This window comes from Sciurus vulgaris (assembly GCF_902686455.1).
Source record: "Sciurus vulgaris genome assembly, chromosome: 6".
Lineage (NCBI taxonomy): Eukaryota > Metazoa > Chordata > Mammalia > Rodentia > Sciuridae > Sciurus > Sciurus vulgaris.
Genome location: NC_136466.1, coordinates 91,752,011 through 91,778,180, shown reverse-complemented (window position 1 = coordinate 91,778,180; position 26,170 = coordinate 91,752,011). Strand labels below are relative to the sequence as shown.

Here is a 26,170-nt window from a genome sequence, read left to right as displayed (position 1 = left end):
TTCCTCCATTGTTCTAAGTTTCTTAAGGCTCTCACCCTTCCCACATGACATCTTTTCTTTCCCTTTTTTGCTTCTTACGGGTTGGGAGAGGAAAACAGCATCACACTTAGTACTCAGACACCTGGAACAGTCAAGACTTACTAGCCCCGTGTTACAGTGCAAATGATTTCAACTGGCTGGACTTAGTCTCCACTCCAGACAAGAAACTCTACCACAGGCTCAAGTCCTCTTGAATAACAAAATAGTTTAATATTTTAAACTAGACAACGATATCTCCTTTAAAGTCTATAAAAGTGGTATTGCTATCTTGAAGATTACCCCTTGAGGAACTTGATTTTAAGTTGCATTTAACATTAACCAAGCTGTTTGTACTGAGTGTCTGTTTATTTTAGGTGACTATTTTTCCCCAGGGTATTGGGAGGAGCTGTGGATGTTACTACAGTAGCTTGGGCCATTTCTGATAAAACAGCAAAACACTTGGCACAGCATATGTGCTCACTGTGGGAAGCAACTTTGGCATTGGAGTGCCACAGGAGACAAAAAAGTTTACAGTTGGCTGCTGGGCATGAATCCTGGGCTTAATGGAGAGAAATAGTTGGGCCTTTCCTGTGTCCTTCCAGGGTTGCCTGGGAATGGAAACAGGGATTGAAAGGTATGTTCCCAGGATGGAAAGTTACTGGTGAAAATAAAATAATTGCAAAGAAAGTACTTAGGTCGGCAACCTCAGCTACAATAATGGCAAATGTGATTGTATGGTCAATCACAAAGATTGGCACACAGATTAGAAAAGCTCTTAGGATATATATTTTTTTCCACGAAAAACAGCGGAAAAACAATACTGATTTTCTATGCTGTGATACCTGGCATCTCATAGTGGTACAACTCCCACCCCAAATGTTGTGGAATTATATTCAGTATAGATTTGTATATCATTTCTTCTATCCTATCCATTTTTCAGTAGCTGATTAGTCTCCCTGGGATGTAGACACATCTCTGATCAAGAGCAGATTGACTCTTTCCCATCTTCACACATGCATCCCAATATCTACATTACTTATAATAAATGGGCTTATATGTGCATATATAAACAATTTTCTATGCATATATGTTCCTCATAATGTATTCAAAGACACATTCGGAATGCAGGTATATATGTACTCCTATTCATATAGGAATCCAACTGGATTCCCAGAGGGAATGTGGAACACATTGTTAAAATGTCTGTCATCCATGTAAGAGAAACAGAAATGAGCTGGGCATTAAATTTGCATACAGCCCCAAGCACAGAGGTTCCTGTATGTGTACTGTTCTACTGTTCTTGATGATGGGCATATCTGACAGGAAGATTCTGTTAGGATTAGCTCAGGAAAAACACCCCCAAGGAGATAATTTGAAGACATACTGAGAATTTGCCTCAATACATGAAAATAAACATGAAATCCTCAGCACTCTCTGCACAGTGAAAAGTTCCCACCAACACCCCACCACACACCAGGGGATAATCTACTGGAGCTAATTAACACACAGTCATACGCAACGCTGTTAGAAGTGGTTGCCACTTAGGATTGATTTAGTTGCTGCGGTGCTTAAAAGAGACTTGAGAAGGTTTCTGGGTAAATGTGGGAGGAAAGAAGAGGAAATAAAGTGTAAAAACAGCTGCAAAATTAAAAGGTGCTAAGGTCTTTTCTCCCCCCTGAAGACAGGAGGGAAACTTATTGAGAAACTATTAGTATTCTGGTAAAGACAGTCTCTTGATTTTACATTTCCCTTCACATCAAAATTACACACACACTCATGCAGGGTCTATAGATTGTGACTACAAAAAGGAACATGTTGTACTTCATAAACGATCAGGATCTTCATTAAATGTAACCCATGGATGATGACATCTAAATGACAACAGTCACCTTTTCACGTCTACTTCTCATTTTGTTTCATTTTTCCAGTTTATTTAGATTTTCAGTCAAGTTACTAATTAGTAATATGTGTTGGGGAAAAATAATCAAGGAATAAAGAGATGCAAAAAATTCCTTCTTATTAAACCGTCTTTGCAAATGATAAGGATAGAAAAATCTACTTTAAAATGTTCTTTCTCAAAGTAAATGTTAAGGATGCCATTTTATGAATAATGAAGATAGCTAATAATCATGAGAGTGGGATATTTCAATGGGTAAACAGTGGCTTTAACAATGTGTTTTCTTTTTTTTAATTTGGTCATGGAAACATAATAGAAACAATACATAAAGGGACATTAGTGAAAAATCCATTAAGTCAGACTTAGTGAATTCTTGAGATTATAATTAATTTTTTGCCCTGATAAAAGGGTGTGCTCACAAGAAAACTATGATAACATAAAAAGGATTTCAGGGGACAGTGCATTTACTTTGGATTTGAGAACACTCTTTTGTGGGTCAGTACCGGGGGATTGAACCCAGGGTCACTTTACCACTGAATTACATCTCAAGTCCTCTTTTCTTTCATTTTTGAGGCAGGGAGCACTTTTCTGATATGCTGAGGCTGGCCTCAAAATTGCCAACCTTTGCCTCTGTCTCATTACAAGGATTACAGGCATGTACCACTGTGCCCAGGGAGAATTCACTTTTAATTTTAGCTGTACTGCTTATGTCCGAAATAATAATTTAGGATAATTCCATTTAGCAATATGTTTTATTTCACTAGTTGTGATATCTTTTCTTAAGAATAATAAAACTTATATGTAAAATATCCTACAATGTTATCAGTTTACATTAACCTTTAAAATAAAACTTGACCAAAATACATACATATCTTTGTAAACCTCTTTGTACAAAGTCCTCTAGCATATCCTGAGTGGAATTAACAAAAGCAATCTGTTCTGTACCACTTGGAAGCTCGAATTCAGGAGGGAAGACAGAAATGTTCACAAAGAATGAAGGAATGGCAAAAAGGTAAAAAATGTTCAACTTGTGAATCAACTCTAAACAATTGGTAATGGTTACATGGTGTGTTTTATTGAAAAGGATTTTGATATGTGTGTGTACACACATGTTCTGTGATCAATTTATAATGTCTGCCATGAGAAAAGGAATCAGAGGTAGTGAATTGTAGGCATTTATCTGCCAATTGGCTTAGAAGCTGGAGTGTATGGGTGGGGAAGACTATATGTAAGAAATAGAGTTAGAATTATAGGTCGGGGTTAGAAAATGGGCTTTGAACTTTCCCCCAAGGTTTGTTCTAATTAGTCAGGTTTTATTTTAAATATCTTTCAAAAAATAATGAATTTGCTAACATGGTTTGGGTGTCATTAATTTTACCTTTTTGCATGGATCTTAGATTGAGTCATGTAGAAAATAAGAGCACCAACAAAATAAATACTAAGGCTGAAAAAACAAAGTTTACAAGTGCCATGTCAATGCAAGTAAGAGATTAATTTGAGGACTGGGTCTGTGGTTCAGTGGTAAAGTGCTTGCCTAGCATGTGTGAGGCACTGGGTTCAATCCTCAGTACCACATAAAACTAAGTAAATAAAATAAAGGTATTGTGTCCATCTACAACTAAATAAATAAAGAGATTGATTCGAATTGGACAAATCGAGGAAAAGAGCTCACAGCTTCTGGGAATTTGCAAAGTGAGACCAGCACATTTGAATGAGGTAAATAAACTGATTTATTAGTTATGTTCTTACAAAAAGAATGAAGGTTATATTCTTGCAAAAAAACAAAAAAGTAAAAATTTTTTTTTTGCTGTTTTCTACGTTAACCAAGAAAGATTGTTGGAAGCAGCTGTTCATTCTATTTTAAATAGAACAGATACCAAGTCAAAGGGACTATGAAAGATCACCCTCCTCCTACACTTTGCTACATTCTGCAGCTTAGATGTTCCTCCATTAATACTGCCATCAGTGATGCTGGGAACTGACAAGCTTTCCATTCTTTGTTTTTAAAGAATGGATTAAAGAGATAACGAAATTAAAAAATTTTCAACAAAATATTGAAGATGTGAATTTTTTCATTTCATTTCATTAATTTACTTCCACGGCTACCCTCATCCATTCCAAGAGCACTGAAACCTAGGGGTATCACTCCGAGAGCCTGCTTTTCCTTCTGGGTCTAAGGTAGCAGAGACATGCAGGAGGCACTGAAAGAGGAAGATGGATTGAAGGGTGTCAGGATGTCAGCCTCCATGAAATCCTGGCAGCTCCCCAACTGCCGGCTGTAGGAGCACTTTTCTCAATTGTCTTCCCTCACAGGCTTTACTGTATATTGATGATTTTTTAAAAATGCATCATTACCTTTTCCCTCCTCCGACACCAGTTTCTGGTTTCTTTATTCTACCTTTTAAAACTGTCTCCTTCCCTTTCTTGATTTAGTTTTCTTTTCCAATTCATTACATATCCTTTTGTGGAAGGAATCCAGTTGGGCTCTCTAGACGGATTTTACATCATAGAATCCTGAGAGGAGTTGGATTTTACTCATTATGCCTCTGCCCTATCCAAGACCAAGGAAATCAGAAATCACAATCATTGAAGGGCAGAAACTGTGGCGCCATCCATCGGCATTTGTGGGTCTGTGTTATGTTCTTTGAAGGCACCTGTGGCAAATCTAACGATCACTCGAAGACTGTAGAAGACCAATGGTTTTCAAAATGTGGTTCCCGGGCCAACATTGGCAGCATCACTTGTGAACTTTAAAAATGCAGACTCTTGAACACCATCCTCCCGCCCTGCTGTGTCAGAAACTCAGGAGCAGGGCCCAGATTTTTGTTTTTAAGAAACATTCCCCTTAACCTACTGAATTATGACCTGGCTTACCAAGATCCGAAGGCTGAGGAACACTGTCCTAAGAACTTATTAAAAGTTCCATGCTTTTTGCCAAGTAGATGGCATTATGATTTTAGTGATTGACGTAGTAATGAATAATTTCTTGAAAAAAGAACCCATTTATTCTTTCAGTTATTAAAGGAGAAACAAAGTTGATTTTCCTATGTGGTACAGGTCTGAGTCTTTTACTATTCTTTTTAAAAAATAAAAACTGTTTTTATTTATTTACTTTTATGTGATGCTAAGGATCAAACCAAGGGCCTCACATGTGCTAGGCAAGTGCTCTACCATTGAGTCACAACCCAGCCCATACTATTCTTTTATTTCTGCTCAAAGGGTAGTTTCACATCTCCCAAGAAAATAAAAGGTCAAATTGCAATGTTTTCCTCAGTTTTGATATGTATACATTTTATTACTCTGGAAATGGGATCTCTGAGGCTTGACAGAGAACAAAGATGAATTCTTTGATTTTTTTTTCTCCTTTCTCCTACACAAGAAGGGATTTCTTGGAGTAAAAAATTCTTTATTGACCACAATGAAGGGACAGCAATGTGTATATTTGTATATATATGTTGGGATTGGGTAAACTAAAGCGAGAGGGAAATATCATCCTCCCAACGTCAAGTTCATCACCCCTTCAGGTCAATCCCGATGTGAGGATGCCTCAGATGTCTCTGTAACAGAGGGAGCTCTGTTTCTTCTGTGATTACTCTAAAACTATGAGATCCAGTGTAATGGCAAAAGATCACAAACCCACCTGCTCAAGCACCTGTTTTCCTACTTTTCTATTTTCATCTGCAACTTCAGCTCCATTTAGCTCAGATAAGACTGATCCCTTGAAACAGCAGGTCCTTCACCTGTCTGGTATTCTAGTCTAATCCTTAATTGGAGGGGTGGTAGGTAGGGCTATCCGACAATCTATGTTTGTAGTTAATAAAAGGAACTATTTTCAGAGTTGAAAAGAGCCTGCTGAAAAATAATGATTAGAAAGTATGCCTGAATATGATTATAACCAATTTGTAAATCAACTGTACTGAACAAAGGGATATGCCATTGAATCTCACAGTCAGAAAGTCTTGTAAAAATAAAAGAGAATCTAAAATCAAATGTGAAAAACCAAACAATGAAGAAGCCTCCCTACCATGTTAATGTTAGTTTTCTTGTTCCAGTTTTGCCAATAGGTTCAAAACTTCTTAGTTACTCAGTTTACTTGTTTTGGAGCTTCCCCCTACCCTACAGCCCTGAGGGTCACCTGTGAGAAAATGCCTTCTCTAACCACTTAAGATGTGAATATTTGTTGTGAACCAGCTGCAGTTCTAATAACCACTGATCCGTGGAATCAAAGCCTACTCCTGACACACACATAAGCTCTTCTTGTTCCTAAAGCTGCACTCTATAACCTTCACAGGTATTATAAAAAGTAGGCATGATGGGTCCTAAATACAATCACAGCCATGGTTGTTATTATGATTGGATTGATTTCAAACTTCAGAAAAGTAAGAAGTTCAAGGTTTATCAACAAAGGTGGTAACTGGCCATACAATTTCTAGGACTATGGGTTAATTTCTACAAAATCGGTTTCAGTGTATTGCTCTTGTTAACATTCGAAACTTAAAATATCAACAGTTTGAAATGATAATAAAAGTTCATCACCCACTTAAATATAATCTTCCATATTCATTCACAAACAATTTGTTCAAAGAATCCCTGAAATAAATCATGTTTCATTCTCTAAAATCCAGTGGATTCCCAGGCAGCAAAGGAATTTACACAGGAATGAAGGTTTATAACTTTTGTTTGAATTTGACAAAAACCTCATGGAATTAGACATTCATGAGTGTGACCCATTGCCTAGAAGTAAAACATAATGTTTAATGAGAATTTAGTGTGCTGGAAATTCACTTCTCTTCTTAGTAAGATATGAACTAATAAATTTTCATGGGTACTTAATTGGTATTTGAATAGTAATAAAATGGAACAAAACAAATATTTTATTCTAGAAGTGACCATTATAACTTTGAGTTCTAATTAAACCTTTATTAGTAGGGATTAATAAATATGTACTGTTGGTTCCTCCTGCCTGAAATGCTCTTTCTTGCTCTTATTTGCCATCAAACTCGTATTCATCCTCTAAGACCCAGCACAACCGTCTCTTCTCTTTAGCTCGTCGCCTCCATCTGTTTCACAGGGGTCAGGCCATGACCAATTTTGAATCCCAATGTAGAACAGTCTGCCAACTCAGTGGGCATTTAGCCCACACAATGAAGGAAGGAGTGAAGGAACAAAATACATCAAAAGTGGACAAATAGCCTCGGCAGCAAAACAGAATTACCTTTCTGAAATAAATCAAGAGCCATAATTCTAAAAACATCATGTACTGTTTTCAACTCATGAATTAGAAATAAAGGTACATTTCAGTATGGAACTCATGCTCTGCAACTGTTCAAATTAATACACTGCTGTCAATTGTTCCAAAAAACTACTACAATGACAAGAAGGAAATTAACTTCTATGCTATTAATAAATAGATAAGCAATGGAATTTGGCAGTATTTCTTTCAAAATGAATCACAAGAATAATCCTGATCCTTTTGACTTGTAACTATTCTTGATAAAAGTAAGATTAAACAGGTCTAAGCTGAACAAGGCTCTGTGATGCAGGCAGCATTATTTCAAGGCATGAGAGAAAGTCCCTGACTTAAGGAACACTCTGGTAATCTTTGCTACATAACTACTAAAATGTTATTCTATAATTTAGGAGATTTGTGGATTTCCTTTTATCTGAAGGGCTGCATGAAAAACTAAGCATTACATTTCAGTCAAGAGTCCTCATGATTTTCAAGATTCTAGGTTACGTGCCCAACCACTCTGCTGTCTCCCACCTACATGGGGTCACAATACAAAGTAGTCACCTCTGAGAAAATTGTGAACTTTAAGGCCAAACAACTGCATAAATAATCTGAAAGCCACTGTTTTAAAACCACAGACCATCATCAAAGTCTGGAATTTATGCAAATACCACTGCTTACATTTAACAGATCTGTAAGGGTGCAAGCTTTTCCAGCTAAAATACATGAATAAATAGAGGGAGATTTTTGTGGTGCAAGATTGCTACCTACAGGCCAAACTACAGAATGACAGACAATTGATGTGGAAGGAGATAAAAGAGGCAATTTTACATACTGGCATGTAAGTCATTTACCGATAGTAGGTGAGCCCAGAACCATGCAAAGATTTCATAATATACATTTGGATGTACATTGGAAGCTCTTGTTTCAAAACCACAAAAATGATTCAGACTTTTAAAATAGCCCTCCACCTTTTTTTCTTCTGGAGGCTTCTTTATCTTTTCACAAAAGTAAATTACCTTTCTGATGAGTAAAAAGTTCTCTTTCAATAATAAACTATAATATCTCCAAAGCTATATTTATTATCAGTATTTATTCTCTATAAAATCCCCATTGATAAATTTAATTATTTTTTATAGTATAATCAATCACAAAAATTGGTGTTAGTTTCCACAGTTCAAACTAACCTCTTAGGGCAACAGCGGTAGGAAAGGGAGCAGTTTATTCTATATACTCCCTGACTCTATACAGCTTTTAAAATTCACTTGTTCAAAATTACATGTATTCAATATTTAGAGTAATTTAGGGATTACATATCTCTAAACTATATTTTTCTTTAGGAAAATATAAAATACTTTGTTTAGGAAGCTCAGATGGTAGTCTGTCTTAAAATAAATCCGATTTTCATTGGCAAAAAATATTAAATTAGCACTGAATTCTCAGTAATTTATATAACATAACATGCTTTCTGAAATATGGAGAATGATTTTAAAATGCAGATCTATGAGGCAAGTTATTAGAAATGTTTCCCTTCAATTGATAAAGAAATTCCGACTGCAAAAAGAGTAGATCTGAAAACGGAATAATGTGTTATGGTTAAAGGACAACAGTAATCAGTCACTCCATATGTACAAAGAAACATCCCACTATCACTGCACCTGCCATAAATAAGGCCACGATAAAAACTGAAAAGGTAGAGCAAATTCTTCCTTGTGGTGTCATGGATGCTAAGTAACACTGCCAACATTTTCTGGGATATGCATAAAGGAAAATTATCCATCTTTAACACTTCTATTTACATAGTTTTAAAACATTCTGCTTACCTATCAAATGAGAATGTTCAGCTCATACTTAATTTTAAAACACAGTTTGGAGCATATTCATGTTGCATAAAGAAAGAATACCAGTTTTACACCTGATTTCTATTTTGAATGATAAAAATTTTAATTATATCTTTGAAATATTGAGAGGCTATCAATCTCAAAGTTCAATTAATTAAAAAGCTCAAATATAACCAAATGGTTAAAGACGTTTACAAGAAGTAAATATGCTAGTTTATTCTGATTTTACATACATCTGCATATTGTTCAGCATTTTTCTCTACTAAACTGTGAGTTTTATACAATTGGGTGGTGCAATCAATGTGTGTAATAGAATCTATAACTTTATAAGTGGAAGTGGCAAAGGTGTTAACCTGTAGGATTTTCCCCCTGGTATGAATTTCTTAAAGAGTAAATGTTTTCTATATGATGTTTAACTACATAATCATAATATAATTATGTAATGATTAAATGATCTCAATTTTAATTAAGCAAACAATCTTTTTATCAGAAATCATTCTCTATTATTAAATCGTTCAGGAGAAACTTTAAAAGATTGAGGACAGAACTAAGTAATTTCTAAAAGCAAATTCATAACGTTTTCTATAAAATAAAGAATTCATCTAAAAATACCTTTCCTCTAATGAAGTTCCCAGTAAATTTGATTGTTACTTTTTTAGCTGACTCATCCTTTGTTTAGTCAGTGCAATTTTGAACAGAATTAGTGAGAATATTCAGGATAGATGAGAGAATTACTAATTAAGGGGAAAAGTATTAATATACCCCTCTTAAGCAAACTAGGCTTTAAACACCTTGTTAATATTTACCTGACTCAAATAAATTCCTATTCAGAGCCTTACTAACACTATAACATAATTATAAACCACACAAATGAAGGGCAAGAATTTTCCTATTGTATTTTAGAAGGTCTTAGTAACGAAATGTAGAACTTAAAAACAAAAATTGTACTGAAAGTTGTAGATACTTATGCTATTAACAGCAAATAAATTATTAATTATAAGAAATAATGACATTATTCTTCTGCTGTCTGATAGAAAGGTAGCTTACTGTGTTTGCTTTCTAACTTGGATTCTGTACTAGGAAAAGCACCCATATGGGTAACAAAGCAGTTTTTGGTAGGTTGCAGAACTCTGTTTAATATTTTTCCAGTTTTTCTATTTTCATTTTTCTCCTGCTAAACATGAACAAATTCTAAAATTAAATTCACATTATCAGTATGAATTTTAAACCTATCTGGTCTCCTTCTAGGAATGGATGTTATTGTTACCTTTGTTACATTCTCTGCAAAACTTACAGGTAACATTCTTTCAGAAAATGCCAGCCAATAAACTACACTAAAGTAATTTTCTTTATAAAAGCTCAGTGATCTTTGGCATTGTTCACTATTTTCAAAACCATGAAAGAACAGATAACAAATATATGACTCACAAATTATCAATTATGAAAAATAATCTGGTCAGAAAGCTGCACTAATGTAAAAAGATGGATCACTTGTCACAAACCAATAAAGGCTATTGTTTGTGAATCCAATATTTGATTTTATCATTTATGTTGGGCAACTTAAAATGATTTTTAAACCACATTACTTTTTGAAAAAAAAATTGTTATAAAGGTGAACATGGGGGTTGCAGGGGAAGAAACCATATGTAATCTGTCATCCTCAAAAGAATTTATATTCTTATGTTGAATCCAGCCTTTAAATCCAAATCGCAAAGACTTGATCAGCAAAGATGGAAGTATTAGAAAGGACTCTACCGTGCTCTGGAGAATGGACCTTACAGGAATGTTATCATGGTTTCGATTCTATCCTTCCTTTTCACGTGCTATTCTGATGGCTGAAAATTTGCAGCTGTGATGCTTTATTATGCAGAGGTTAAACTTTGTGTTTCTAAGTGTGCTTTATTACATTGCTTGTGAGGGTAGCTGTTTTTGTTTTCTTTGCATTACACAGAGAAAAATCACAAAGAAGTTACCAGACTCAGAAAACCTTTATGACAAATTCTCTTCCCAGTTTTTTCATATTTACCACTTCATAATGAAGGAAGAGGTATACTTCATACCAAGAATGGCACTCCTATGAGTGAGTAAAACCAGAAATTTTCTACATGGTGTTGTCTGAGGGCTCCTCCAATGCTCTGTCTGCTCTCTGATATCTCAATTATAGCCTTTCATACCTGCTTATAAAGACTTGGATGTCTAAGAAAGAAGTTTGTTGTCCACAGGCCAGTGATGAAACAGGTGCATGTTTTTTTTTGAGGTGATCTTATTCCCACTCCTAGATAACAGATTTGATCATTAGATTATCTAGTTCACACCCTGAACATTATGGGGAACAAGTCCAAAGTGATGACCCAGGGCATGGGTGAGTTTCAGTGACATATAATGTGGCAGACACAGGCAGAGGGTAGCAGAGACCTTAACACAAATAATGAGAGTAATATCATTGTAAAGATATGCCCAGATGAATCTCTAGTGGGGAGAGTGAACAGTGGAGGAAGAAGGGATGGACTCATGGACCAGAGGTAATAATATTCCAGAGACACTTCATCTATTGCACAATGGTCCTTTTCCACAGAAGCCAACTTCCCTATCCTTGTAGACATTATGTAATAAAACAGAAAAAGGGAGAGCCCAGGGACATAGTTATAGGAACCAAAATGTAGAAAGAAAAATTAAGTACCATACCCAGATCAATCTATCACAGCTTGTTTGAGGTGGAGGTCATGGATGTATTTGGATACAGTCCTACTTGGAGTTTGAAAAGAAGTGAAAATAAGATTAGAGGATGGAATAATTGAGTAACTCTTCAATTATAGCAACTTCTAGTTAATGAATACCTATTACATTAAGTTTTTAATAGAAAATGTGCTAATTGACTATGTTGGAGCTTAGAACAAACATATGGCTAAGATGTTTCACTACCCAGTTTGGTTCCGTGTCCATGATCAACTCTAACACTGTAAAACTGGGTGTTTCTATGACAACTATGAGCTTGCTAAGGAGTAGGTGATCAACTTGACAGATAAGTTCCTTCAACTAATATATGATCTGCAGTCCCCACTGATGACCTTGAGGCTCATCAGTTGAGATATGCCTTCTCTTTCCCTTACTTTAAACATATACTTTACTCAGCTTTGGCAAAGCTTAAGTCAAACTCTCATGTGAATATAGCTGCATAGGATTTTTTTTTTAGTTGAAAATGGTTTATAAGGTCAAGTACTTGACTTCCTTATAGAAATAAAACAAGTCAACACATTCCAAATGGGTCTGAGTTTAGGGTTCACTTTTGTGAGGAGGGATCCTAGTACTTCGTGTAGTGCTTGAATGAGGTCAGCCTCAAAGTCAAAGCCTATATAGTAACTTTTAGGAGATGGGTGTTTCATTATCCATGATTTTAGACAAAAAAATCTTTCTTTTCCAATGTTATTCTAAACTAAAATTCAAAACAGGTGTTTGATGCTAAGTCTGTAACCAAAATATTCTGATAAGACTTCCCTCGGAAATATAATGGTTACATAGCCCTTGTATAGCTTTAACAAACCCCTATTTTCTTCTTTCTACTCCATACAATGTGCAGTCTATTTGCACCCATTCAGGACTAAATTACAGATAAAGTTACAGCAAATTTGTTTTCTCAAAAAAGCAGTCAGCCCTAATATCCCTTGAGTAATAAAAGCCTTGTCTTTCATTCAGAACTAGAACTGGCATAATTTTCTCCAAGAAACAAACTCTACTTCCTGTGACAATGGACCTGTTCTTAAAATTCTGAATGGGATACAGCTCAATTTGCAGGTGTTCAGGTATAAAGGTAAAAGGGCATTTGACCCCCCAACTGGCAATTGTTGCTGTGGTAGGTAACTTCAGTCTGCTAGTTATATCATTCTATTAGATAAGCTGCCAAAGTTTTCAGCTCTGAATTACGGAGGTAGGCTCAAGTGAATCAATAATTTATACAGATATATCTCATTCATTCTGATGGTATAAAGATACATACTAACAGCCTGCTGCAGCCACGGAACAAAGCCAGAAAGACATTATTTAAAAAGAAAGAGGGAAAAGGAAACCCATTTATCTATGTGAACAAAACCATTACATAATAATGACCTAATGGCTTATTAATTTTATTTTTCAACTGTTTTTAACAAATAGTATGATGAGATAAATAAGTTCTGTATGAATCTCAGTCAGATTGCCCTGGCAATTTAAGACAACATTTAAAACTTTCAGACTGATTTTAAAACACAATTGATATTTTACATAGCAATATAATATAAATCATTGGGAAAAATTCATGCATCTAAGAAGGTTGCTTTAAATAGATTAACCAAGTTCCTCAAATATTTCTTTACAGAATTTCAGTATAAAATTACTTTCTAAAAGATGAGAATCAAATACATTTAGGGACTATACACTAAGAGTATAGTTAATATAGCTGTTTGCCATTAATCATTACCTGGGGAAAATTATATAGTGTTTTATACACTAATACTGTGACATTTTTATTAACTCATAATCCCTGTGCTAACAGTGGTGCATTAAACAAGTAATAATTAAGAGGGCAGCAAATATTAAAAATGCCTACTTTAAAATTCCTCAATCATGTTAAAGGGAATCCTCTAACACACAAGTTCCTCTAAAGGAGAGCAGTACCAAAATTGGTGTGATTATAGCATAAACTAATAATCAATAGACAGATCATGTAAATCTTTCTATAATTTCTGGCTATTTTCCTTCAGGATTCATGGAGTTTATGATCTAAATACATAAAAAATGTCTCCTAGCAACTTAAATGAGAAACAGGGACTGTTTCTTGACAGATTTGAAAATGTATTTGAAGATGAGATGCATTAGTAGTTGATCTCTTACCCATTTTACCTCTTAAGTTCAAGGCTGGACATATGTCTGGCTTGAATACATGAACTGATTGCACTCAAATTTGGTTTAGGGATGCTATGTTCAAAATTAATTGGGGTAACAGACTCAACAGTAAGGAGTATGGCAAATCCAGGTTCCACTCAGGGACCCTATTTTACTTCTCATGGAGAAATCTCCTTCTTTTCCAGGGAAATTCCTTGGGGAATACAGCAGATAATAAAAGTCTGAAAGAAAATAAAAGCACACCTGAGAAAGAGGGAGCGAATGCAAGAGAGAGAAAGAGAGAGAGAGAGAGAGAGAGAGAGTGGGGGGGGGGGCAGACAGAGACAGAGATACTGACTAAAGTTGCTGGCCTCATCTAAAGTCCTTAAACCTTCATATGCAACATTCTGGGGCTGTCTGCTATTACTGGTTAACATTTCTGGATTGCCAGGAAAACATACAGGAAGCAGAGAGAGGAAGGAGAAATAATGGAGTGTCCCCTTTCTGACAGTCAAGAGAGAGAGGAGAGAAATGTTCCCATACTGATCTCATTAAGATGACGAGAATAATGAGTGTGAATCGTCTGTACAAATCTCATAGTAGATAGAGGAAGGCATAAATGTATCCCCCATTCACCCTTTTATGATGCCTGATATACTGCATTTATTCTCAGTTTCATCTGATACTACTGTTGGGGGTTTCTTTTAGGATATTACAGCTTTAACTTCAAGTTTTGCGACTGAAGTCATCTGAGTCAGTCATTCCACACAGCTATACTGAGTGTGCATGAAAATGGGGGAAGATCTGTTAATGGCAGTTGAAATGCATCTCAAGCAGAACAGCCTGAATTTATTCCTGTCACTGGCTCTGGTAATGGATTAAAAATACTGACAAATGGCATTTTTCAGTTTACAATCTATTTTATTTCCTAGTTCCTTAAACTTAAGTTAAATAGTCTAGTCAATTAGAAATAGAACTTAGGTATTATTAAATATTTTGCAGCTATATTTTTGTAGGACAAGCCATCAGTTTGTGACAAACACTAGTGGAACATTTTCCATTATCTCCTACTCTTCGATCCAGTAGAGAACACTTTCCATTAATAACTTTACATTAAATATTTTTCATTTTGATAAAAATTTCAAAAGACTATAGCTCTCAGAAAAAAAAAAACTCTATGTCATTGTGGTCATGTATATAATTCAAATCTAAATTATCCACAGGTCCTCTCCTGCTTCACAGTATTTCATTCAGATGATTTAATTTGGCTTTCTTCACTCCAATAACTCAAATAGCAATAACTTGGTACACCAAGTTTATAACTGTACCTCACAAAGACTGTAACAAAGTGGGCAATACCCTACAAATTCAAATAGTATCTAAAAGTACACCCTAATTTCACTACTTCATAAAGTAATATACTATTGCATCATGCTGTTTAATTTTATGCTGGAATAATTTGGATCTATATAATTTTTTAAAGAAAATTTAGGAAGACACAAGTACAATGAAGATGGGTCACCCTATTTTTAAAAAATGACTAAAATACATATACTTTCCCCCTGGCATTTATTTAGTCTAATGGAAAGTTAGGCCATGTACAAGTTCATTTTAGCTACCATTAAATCAAAGTGGATCAATAGAGTTTAAGCTGCTTAAGCAACTCAGTGAAAATATGTTTGAGACCTGGGAAATAGATTCTTAATGAATTGACATTTGCTTTTGGGAAAAAAGTCATTTTTACTACTTATAAGAAAAATAATATTTTTATCTAAAATATACCTAACTCAAACACACAGTGAACTCTAAGAATTTTTTATTACTATACACACATCTCTGCATGGTATTTTTAGGATGTGATTGCAACTAATAGAAAAGTTGATCAAAATATAAGGTATATCCTTACTACATAAACTGCAGAAATAATACTGAGCAGAGTGGGCATTAATTTACTCTATCAAGTAGGCAATTGCAGCTTTCCCACATATCTTAACAGAAAACACAAAGGCTCACAAGTTCAATTTTACACCCTCAGAATTCTACAGGACAATGTCAAACACCTGCTTTTCCTTAATTGAGGACAATTTAACTTACAAACGTCACCCTTCTTCTCACTGCTGCTGTCCTTGAAATTTCTGTTACTAGCAATTGGGGGAGGGGAATTATTGTCTTAGTATGTCATTTGCTTTACCTTTTTGTACTTGTTCTTGTCCTGTAAAATAATCTCTAAGCTCCCTGCCAGCTGTAACATTCCATGACTTCATCTGTATTGTACAGATCCTGTACAGCCTTTACTTTTTAAAGCCCTGGACTGTGCCATCAGGAAGGTGTGTTCTGCTGAAGTTTGAGACAGATATGTTCCTGGCATCATGAGCATTCAGCCATAAACCCACTGACTTTCCTTCCTCCGTAGGATGTTTCCATTTCAGAGCTAGGACTCTGTGAGGGGATCCCTAAGCCTGGTGAGTGGTCCTATGTCATTATCCATGGTGTCGCCATAAAAGAGAAATGTGTTCCAAGGTCTACACAATGTCTCACAACTTTCTATCATGTCTGGATGTAGGGAGCCTGTCTGAAAAACATTACATTACGTAGGAGGCATATACTCTGAGAATTTTAAAAATGTAGAAAACAGTGCATACTCAGTCAAGTTAGTAGAACCTAGGTTAAAAATCTGTTTTGTAAATATCAGCCTCTGGCTGAGGTATGCAATAGGCTATTATAATGGGAGGACCAAACTCTATGTAAAGGGATTTAAATAAAATTAGATACACACTGACTCTCACAACTTTTCAGTATCACTACCTACCTAGAAAAAGTGAACTCAGTCATCTGAATAATACATAATTTTCTCTGCCATCACTTTACTAATATAACTTCAAAATATAATACTCTGTATATAAATTCAGTGTACTAATTTGTGGATAATTAATGTACTACATTTATCTTTGGTGATCTATGATTTTTAAATTAAATCCAAATGATTTATCTAATTGACAAAAGTAAACTGTTAATTTCACCATTTTATGACAATACTGAATGCAACGGGGCTCAGTGGTGCATACCTGTAGTCCCAGCAACTTGAGAGATTGAGGCAGAAGGATTGCAAATTTGAGGTCAGCCTAGGCAACTGAGCAAGACTCTGACTTCAAATAAAAAAAGGCAGGGAGTTGGTGGTGGTTGGGAATGTAGCTCAGTAGTGGAGGCCCCCTGAGTTCAATCCTAGTCCATAGAAAAAAATCCTGATGAAAGATTTCTATTTAAAACATGTCCAAAATTTGCTTGTAAGAACTATATAGAATCTTAGCTATGGAAAATGCCCTAGAATTATTTATATATAGCAATGTGGGATAGAAAAATCATGTATTTATATATTGTTGATAAATTGCAACAGTAAAGTTATTTTGATCCCAGTGGTGAACTGAGCAACTTGATATGCAGAACAGATTATAGAACAAGTATCTTAACTGTCTTAAATGGTTTTCCTATTCCATAACCTTTTTTTAACCTGCCCTTCCAATGGAGATTTAATAGGTAATCAAACCTAATGAAGTATGGTTTTATAACTTTGACATATTTGTTTAAGAATATAAAGATTAGCTATTACTCATAAAAATAGTGCAATGTATGTATAAAATCTATAAAACACTCATAATGAGACACATTATACTACTTAGTCCAGAATTCAGGTTCAGGTCCCTTTTCCATTTTGGATTGGGTTGTAGAAGAAAATCCTTTTGTGGTTTGCATAAGGCAGGAAATCAAATTCTTCAATATTTAAGAAACCAAAATTCTTTTCTTGAAATGGTGGACTCCAATGTAGTCAATGGTTTTGTATAGCAGTCACAAATTCTCTTTCTCTCAACTGGTTTGCATCATATACAAACAATAGAAATTCCAAATTAGACTTTATCATCAAGAGTATGGAAGTGATCACAGTTAAATTTACAATAAACCCTAATATTTCAAGTGTACATTCTCAGTAGAGGCAATATGATACTCAAGGGGATGAAAATTGATTCTTGATGGGGGCTGCAAAAATATATTAGAATTGTTTGTCCCCCCCCCCCAAATACTCAATACTCTCTGATCAAATCTTATTCCTTAGTATTTAATTTCTTTCATTAAATTAAGTGAAAATTTCTTCCTTAGCAGAAGCCAAAAAAAGTTGAGAAATCTGATTTAAGATTAAATAAAAGCTAAGTTTTGTCACTAAAATCTGTTTATTTCTTCCCTCAAAGTCAGTGCTGACTTTTATTTTTATCCAAATATGTGTTTATACTTTGAATGATTTTTATCTTTCTTTGCTTCTTAGCTCATCTCTGATTTTCTCTGCATTAATTTACTATAAGCCAGTCACTGAGGACCGTTAAGGTCATCTTTACAGTTACCACTTACTGAATGTGGAACTTCAGTCATCACAACAAAAGTAGCAGATGCAACAGTCATAACTCACAGACCTACCTGTAGCAAAGACAGACTACTCATCAACGATATTTCAAGTTAGTCTTTGGCTTGGTAAATTAACTCAAATATATTCATAATTCAAAGGTATATATTCATAACTAGTCAAAACAGAAAAATGAAATGACAGAGAGCATTCTACTTCTATTTCTTAATGTTACCCTTTCATGCATATAAAAGTGCATGAAATTACATGGAGAATGATCCTAATGAATAAAGTATACTAATGACTGACTCTCTTGTTATAATTTATAAACATTCAGAAGAGTTAGTCCTCTTGCTTTATCAAATTTTACTAGAATAAATTATATAATTATCTCATTCTTTTAAATGGTTTCCTTTGCAAAATTCATTATATAATAATATATTGTAATGAAAATAGCTTGCCATTTTGCTCAGTAAGTGTGTCCTGCACAATTTGAATCAAAGTTAGAAAACAGGAAATCCTTCAGAGGACAACATAAGCTTAGAAATATGGGGACAGAGAGTCAGATATCTTTAATTCATTGTATGACTTTTTTAATCCTTAGTAAACTCAGTGGTAAAATATGGACCCACAACATATTTATAGCATCGTACAAAGGTGTGGGGACTGAAACTACCTGATAATTAATGCAAAGAGGTGGTTTAAGGGTAATACCCATACAGACTACACTGAGGTTTTGTGTACTCCACTACCTTAACCTTTGTTGCATGTACCCAATAAGGCTCACGAGAAGGCAAATTCTTGGATTTAATATGGTTTGTATCTGAAATGTCCTCTAAAAAATCATATGTCAAAGGCTTGGTCTCCAAGGCAGGAATATTCAGAGGTGGGCCTTTGGAAGATGACTGTATTGTGAGGGCTCTGACCTTATCAATGGATTAAACATTTACAGGTTCATAACCTAATGGACTACTGGTAGATGGTAGAAATTTAGGAGGTGGGTCCTGGTTGGATAAAATAGGCTCTTTGGGGTATGTCCTTGAAGGTTATATTTTGTCCCTTGTCCCTTCCTCTCTCTTTGCTTCTGGGTCACTATGAGTGGGTAACTTTGTAATATGCTCCCCACCATAATGTTCTGCCTCACCATAGGCCCAGAAACAATGGAGTCAAGTAACTATGGACTGACATTTCTGAAACTGTGAGCCAAAATAAATCTTTCCTCCATTAAGTTCTTTCCTTCAAAAAAGCGTCTACAGACTGACATTTCTGAAACTGTGAGCTAAAATAAATCTTTCCTCCATTAAGATTTTTTTGTCGTTTTGTTACAGCAACAAAAAGCTGACTGACACACATGGTTATGATGGTAGTATTTGTGTTTTATGTTTGATTATAATATAGGACAACCATGTTTGGTTGGAAAAAGTCAATTAGTTTTATTATCCTCAAATCACCCACAAAAGAAAACTTCCACAGATTTCAGCATCCTATGGCTTCCCATATAGAGGACAAAGGAGGTAGAGCAGAGATCACAGAAAACATGAGTTTGACCTGCTATGTATGAGATTAAATTCTTCTCATTGTCAATATAAAATAAAATTTAGGAGGAACAAGATTTTCAGAGTAGCAGATTCTCTGGGTTATGTGATTATCTCCCTCCAAAGACCAGAAAGTCCTTTTGATAACATCTATTATAATAAACCAAAAAGGGTGTTGTCATCATTTAAAGAGAAGGAAATGATGATTTGGTGAAGTGCTGCATCATACATCTAACAGATACAAAAACAAAAGAAAAATTACTTATGTAAGTAGAAATGCAAACTGAACTACAGCATCACTTCTCAGGAAGGATTAGAGAAATGTTTTGTTCCGTTATTATCTGGTTTGCTACATTTCCTATGATTAAAATTGACTTAGCTAATAGTGATCAACCTTAAGACTCAACTCGTTTCTAAATTATGGCCTTTTCAGGGGAGATTTTGTATAATTGCAAGAATTGATGTGCAATGTTTTGTTAAAAGCAGTGCTTATGAAAACCTAATTTATAATTTGTCATATAATTTAGGACAATATTTGAAAACATTCTTCCCCGGAATTGAGATGAATTTGGGAAAAATGTATATTCTGGGTATCAACTTGATATGCCAAATGTCCATCTGAATTGTGTATATAATCTATTTACTGAAAATGGTACTGCTAGACACTTCTAAGAGTTAATACTTCTGACTCTATCAAAGAAATTTTAGGTAACTTTGTTGATATATGATCTTCTAAATCAATGAAATTCTATGCAGGTTTTTTCTTTCTTTACTTGCACATTTGTGAAAGAAATGTTCATTTTCATTTAAAACTTTTAGAAATTAAATGAAGTATTGTTTAGTAAAGCCCCTTTGCTGATATCTGTTAAAGTGTTAATGTTTGTGTTAAATGTTTATGTTAGGGGAAGGCATAAGTGAAAAAGTGGGCAAAAGGACTGGAAGTTAAAATTTACAGTTTTAGGAAAATTCATGAGTACAAGGATAGAATGATATAATGACCAATTATAGATCATTTTTCCTTAGTATTTGTTTCTTTGATTTTTTAGGTGTCCTGATTTTCTATGATAGGCAAAGTAACAAAAATTACATCTGGAACATTTCCAATTTTTCTGCTAACTCTAAAAAAATAATTGTATCAAGTAAAAGGCTTTTATAAAAATACTTTGAAAATTGTCAGATGTGAAATATAATTTTCTTGGTGGTATTACTGATATCTGTTAAATTTTCAAAATAGGAATTTCTATTTATAAACATAAAGTAATCTTCAATATGACCAATATAATTATCCTACATTTCATTATTCAGTAAAATGAAATAAGACTTGACTTACAGGTGATGTAGACATTGTTTTTGTTTTTATACTGATGCTTCTTTTTTAACAATGATCCCTTTTTAGACTTTGATCATGAAGCCTCTTAAAATGTCCTCTTGGTTTTTAATAACTTTTAGGAAAATCCATAAGATGTTTAGTAGCAGCAGACTTTCTGCACAGGAAGTACACAATAAAGCATCCCTAAGTGCCTACTGTCTGCAGATCACTGTATTATATTCCCTTTGCCTCTGCAAGCTCAGTTCCTCCTCCTTTGCTGGTGTGTCCTCCATTTTTTTTTTTTTTTTAATCATTTGGTTACACAGAGCAGCCTTGTGTCATTCTTTGCATGCACCATCCCTGGTTTTTCTCTCTTCCTGCATAATGGCCCAGCTTTTCTGAGTATAGCTGTTGTCCCAAGTGTGATCCTTTACTAAAATGGGAATTGAATGAAAGTGAGCACAAATTATCTGGAAGCAAACGAAAACCAGCCACTTGAAAAGGACCCAGAAAGGAACAAGTAATGAACCACAGTGGCCTCCATGAATTGCTGTAAAGGGAATTCTTGGATCCCCCACCCCACCTTTCTCTTTCTCTCTCTCTCTCTCTCTCTCTCTCTCTCTCTCTCACACACACACACACACACACACACACACACACACACACCAAGAAAAACCTAGAGGGAGAATCTCAGTAGGAAGTCTGCCTCCTAGTCAGTACGGACAGAGGATTGAAGTCAGTAGCCCTACAGGTACGAAGAGAAATGCACTTTATGACTAACAGTTAAGCATTCAAACATGCAGTTTTGGAACACAGGGTACTTTGAGGAGTTGACATCTTTTCATAATTCATGTTCATTGTTCCTCTAAGTAAAATATGTGTCTCTCTTTAGTTATTCTGTTAGGAATTGTACTTTAAAGGCAAGAGGACATTTTTGATAATGCACATCTTAAGGTACTTTCATTAAAGTACCAAATTTAAATTCTACCTTTTTGTGCACTCTGACATTTTTGTCTGGCATTTTCATTAATTTTGCGACATACATAAATGTAGCTGAAATGTTAACTGATCAATACTTTGTCTCTCTCATGTAGCACTAGCGCTCCATTCCCCAAGGACCACACAGCAGAACAGAAATTAAATGTGTAAAATATCAAATGTTAATGTTAAACACAGCGGCACTTACTGTATAACGACAGAAAAGGCTAAAACAATTCCAAATGGACAGATGGTACCACAAATTATCTACAATCACATTTAAAGATTAAAGTTTGTCCTGTAAAATAATTCTTTGACACACACTGAAGTGTGTCCTTTTACTGATAGCTCAGTTGTCCAATTATTTTTGTGCTCATTACAGTGAGAAATGACAGTACTGAAAAGAGAATGTACACTTTTTCTTTTTTCTTTCTTTCTTTTTTTTTCCTCCCATTTTGCACCCTCTGACATCCACAAGAACACAAATGTCTGGTCAAGAGCCTGATGAAAATTAGGCCCAATTTATGAGACATTTCCATGTCTACAATAGTTGATTCCCAGAGACAAGCAGAGCCGACACGCACACGCCTGTGTTCGCTCTTAGGTAGACAGTATTCATAGCAACATTTAAAACCTAATGTGTAGTGCTCAAAGCAAGGCCATTCCCAGAAATATATTTGCTTATCTTTTCCCTTTCCTTCCAGACTGATTTCAGTTTCTATTGTCATCAGCTGGCTTTGAATCCTCCCCACAGAGTACAGGTAGTGCTGGGGAGGCTGTAGCTGCCCTGAGTCTACATTTCTTGAGCTTTCCACGTTCATTGAGACTGGGACACAAAAATAATTGTTTTTCTATTTTGACTTATTTTTGAGGAGTAAATTATAAAGGAAAAATAAAACAATTAAAAAAAAAGACACTCTTTATAAAGTTTGATCTGGGCCTAAAACCAAGTTGTATAATGGTACGAATGCATGTGCTCCACGAGGCAGCTGCATTTATGAAAAACTGGGCCAAGTGGAACCAATATTATAATAATAGACCCATGATCCATCAACAGGGCATGACGGGAACAATATGTTTGTAACAATGGGGTGCTGCTCATACTCTTCTCCTAATGGAAAGCAATTCTTTTCAATAAACTGGCCTAAAAAGGCTCCAGTTAGGTGGTGAGATCTTTAAAACATTTCATTTTTAAATACATCATTTAACATCTGTAAGATGAATAAAAAACTTACAACAGTTTTGAATTTTTATGATATTAAAATTGTAAGGTATATATTTTAGAGGCTTTTTTAGAGAAGAAATAATATCTACTATATGGCTTTGGGCAGATAATTAACTTTCCTTTGTATACTGGGAAAATAATAGTATCTAAGTACCTAATGATATCATAAGGTTTTGGGGAATATTAAATTCATTAATGCATGAAGGCATTTTCATGTGTTAATATGTGAAAAGTTGTTCCTTGGCACATAGTAAGTACTTAATAAATATTAGTTATTGTTACATAAGAATCTTTTAATATCAGAATTCAATCTGGGGTTAGATATTAATAAAGGATTATGGAATAGTTTAGAATTCAAATGGAAACTATAGGAAAAATTACTACCACAGTATTAAGCTGCATCTATCATGATTTAATAACTAGCTTTATTTGATCAAACACTTATCTGTCTGGCAAGTGAATTTCTCCACATAATAAAAATATTCATATTGACTGATTGGTTCATTAATTGGTCAATTGATTTAGTAAACCATTTATGTTGGGAGCTTAGTAACTGCTGGATATTTTGCAGATGATACTGGAGTACCAGGATGAAAGAGACAGGGTTCCCATTCTCATGGAGCTCCCTGTTGAAGTCTAAAGAAATACAAGCTTGGTTTTGTTATTCATTGTTGTTTAAATCACATTCAATAACAGAATGTGATTTAGCACTTCTTTTTTCTAATGAAACTATTAATGTTTCTTCTCAAAATACTCTTAATGTGTGTTCACATTGATGTTGATAGTCTTTTTTTTTAAACCCTCAGTGTCTGCAGGCTCTTTTCCTACCATTATTGTGCCTGCTCTGCTTTTTGTGCATTCAGCTGGTGTTTCATAGGACTGTCTGTTACAAATCGACCACCAGCTAAGAAAGATATTTTTACATTTCTTCCCCAGTGAAGTTTGCCCCCTTTCAATGAAATCCTAGTTTGTACATGTACTTAAATCTCTCAGAATTCCAGTGTCTGCATTTTTTTTCAGAATCAGAAAAAAAAGTGAAAAAGGGCTGCCATCTTGAATTCATTTTACACGAGTGTCCTCTAGAAGCCGCAAGCTTATGAAGACTTGCACAACACAGTGCAATGCTGAAGAGTTCAAAAGGAGTGTTCCTGAACAAGTGATATAATTATACACACTTCTCTGTGTTCAAATTTCACAAACAGCTGTGGAAAATGACTTTGGAAGGAGTTAATCAAAAATGGCAGCATGACCTTTTCAGTAGAATTTTATTGCTGTTATAAGGCCTCATAGAACCTGAAAGTAATGATATAAAATATACATAGAAACTCAGTATCATTTTTTCTCATTAACATCAAAGTGCCTCAATGCTAGTGAAAAATCAGAATAAAGTTTATTCGACAATAACCTGATATATTTATTATGCAAGAGGACTACTAAAAGAGTATTGAGAGAGGGAGTTTTTTTTTTTTTGTTTTTTTTTTCTCTAAAACTTAATGATGATGACAGTCACTTTCTTTAAGAAGACAACAACATGTCTATGGGAAGCAGGCTGCCTAACTTTCTGGTAACTTACAACACAAAGGGACATACACACTCTTTGTTCATGTGCTCAGACATTAATGAAAGTCCCATACAAGGCCTGAGAAGAGGACAGAGCTCAAAGTACTAAACAGATGTGCATACATTCATTTGAATGGTAATACTAAAATGTTGATTTGTTACTATAATTAAGGCTCTTCTTGTAAGACCTCATAATAAAGTCGTATTTTGTAAAACTGGCAACTATAAGGAAACATAAGGTACTTATATTCTAACAAACATGAAAATAAAATAAAGGATTTCAAAAGACAGACTCCACTTAAACTTCAAACTGAAATACTGAATAAGCAAAAATAATGTGAGAACAGAAAATCCCAGCTAAAACACAGAGGAAATTATCTTTTTGGATTTTCTGGCTTTGCCATTTGGTCTCATCAGCACTTTTTAAATAATCAAAAAGGCTACATGATGAACATTGTTAGAGGACTATCTGGATCGATCAAATTCTCACTTGTGACTTTTTAAAAACTGGAAATCTCAGAAGTAATAAAATACTCTTAACTAGGTCACATCTACTTCCAATTGATTCACATTTAAAGCATTTCATACTACCATTCTACTGCCAATGAGATTCATATTTGGGGGAAACAAACTGTAGAATGAATAAAATCAAATTGGGGATGGTCAACATTATTACTATTATTATTTTCACACTGAGGACTTTTCTTGGCTCTCCTATTGGGATTTGGAATTATGCAACATGCAAAATTTTACTTTTTAACTGTCACAGAGAAAATTATACATTGGCTGAGACGTCTTGCGTTCCGGAAATCTGGGGTGGGGGGTGTATTCTTGGACTCAGACCTTGAACAATCCATCAGGTTCCTGCCCACGGCAAATCTGTCCAGTCAAGTCTTAAAATAGGAGTTTTAAAATGGCCACATCAACATAACTGTTACTATAGCCACAGAAACATGCAGCTATGATTACTGAATTTAATGAATAACAATATAAGTAATACAGAATGCTCATACCACAAAAGCAGCGAGACTCCTTGGGGGTGAATCCCAGTCAAAGCAACTATTAACGTAGTATGCAGCATTCACCAGCACCATGACACAGCGTTTCGTTCTGATAAAGTTTCTTAGTAGCAGCTGTAAGGAAAAGGAAAAAATTATTAGAATTTGCAAGATGAAAAACAATCAAATATACTGCAAAATTCTTCAAGTTTATTGTGATTTAAAAAGGATTCAGAAAGTTAAAAAAGCCATAAGAACATACCAAGCAATTTGGCTCACAAGTTAAAAAGAAAGAAGTATTTCTGGAGAAAACGGAAAGAACTGACCTATAA

At 34.7% G+C, this 26,170-nt stretch overlaps 1 protein-coding gene across 1 annotated transcript in view; it reads right to left on the bottom strand.

Annotated features, from left to right (window-relative positions):
- Positions 1–26,170, bottom strand: part of MCTP1 (multiple C2 and transmembrane domain containing 1) — a 564,948-nt gene that overhangs the window by 158,666 nt on the left and 380,112 nt on the right. Inside the window, 1 exon segment of the mRNA XM_079146016.1 lies at positions 25,854–25,973. Within this exon segment, the coding sequence (XP_079002142.1) occupies positions 25,854–25,973 (120 nt within the window).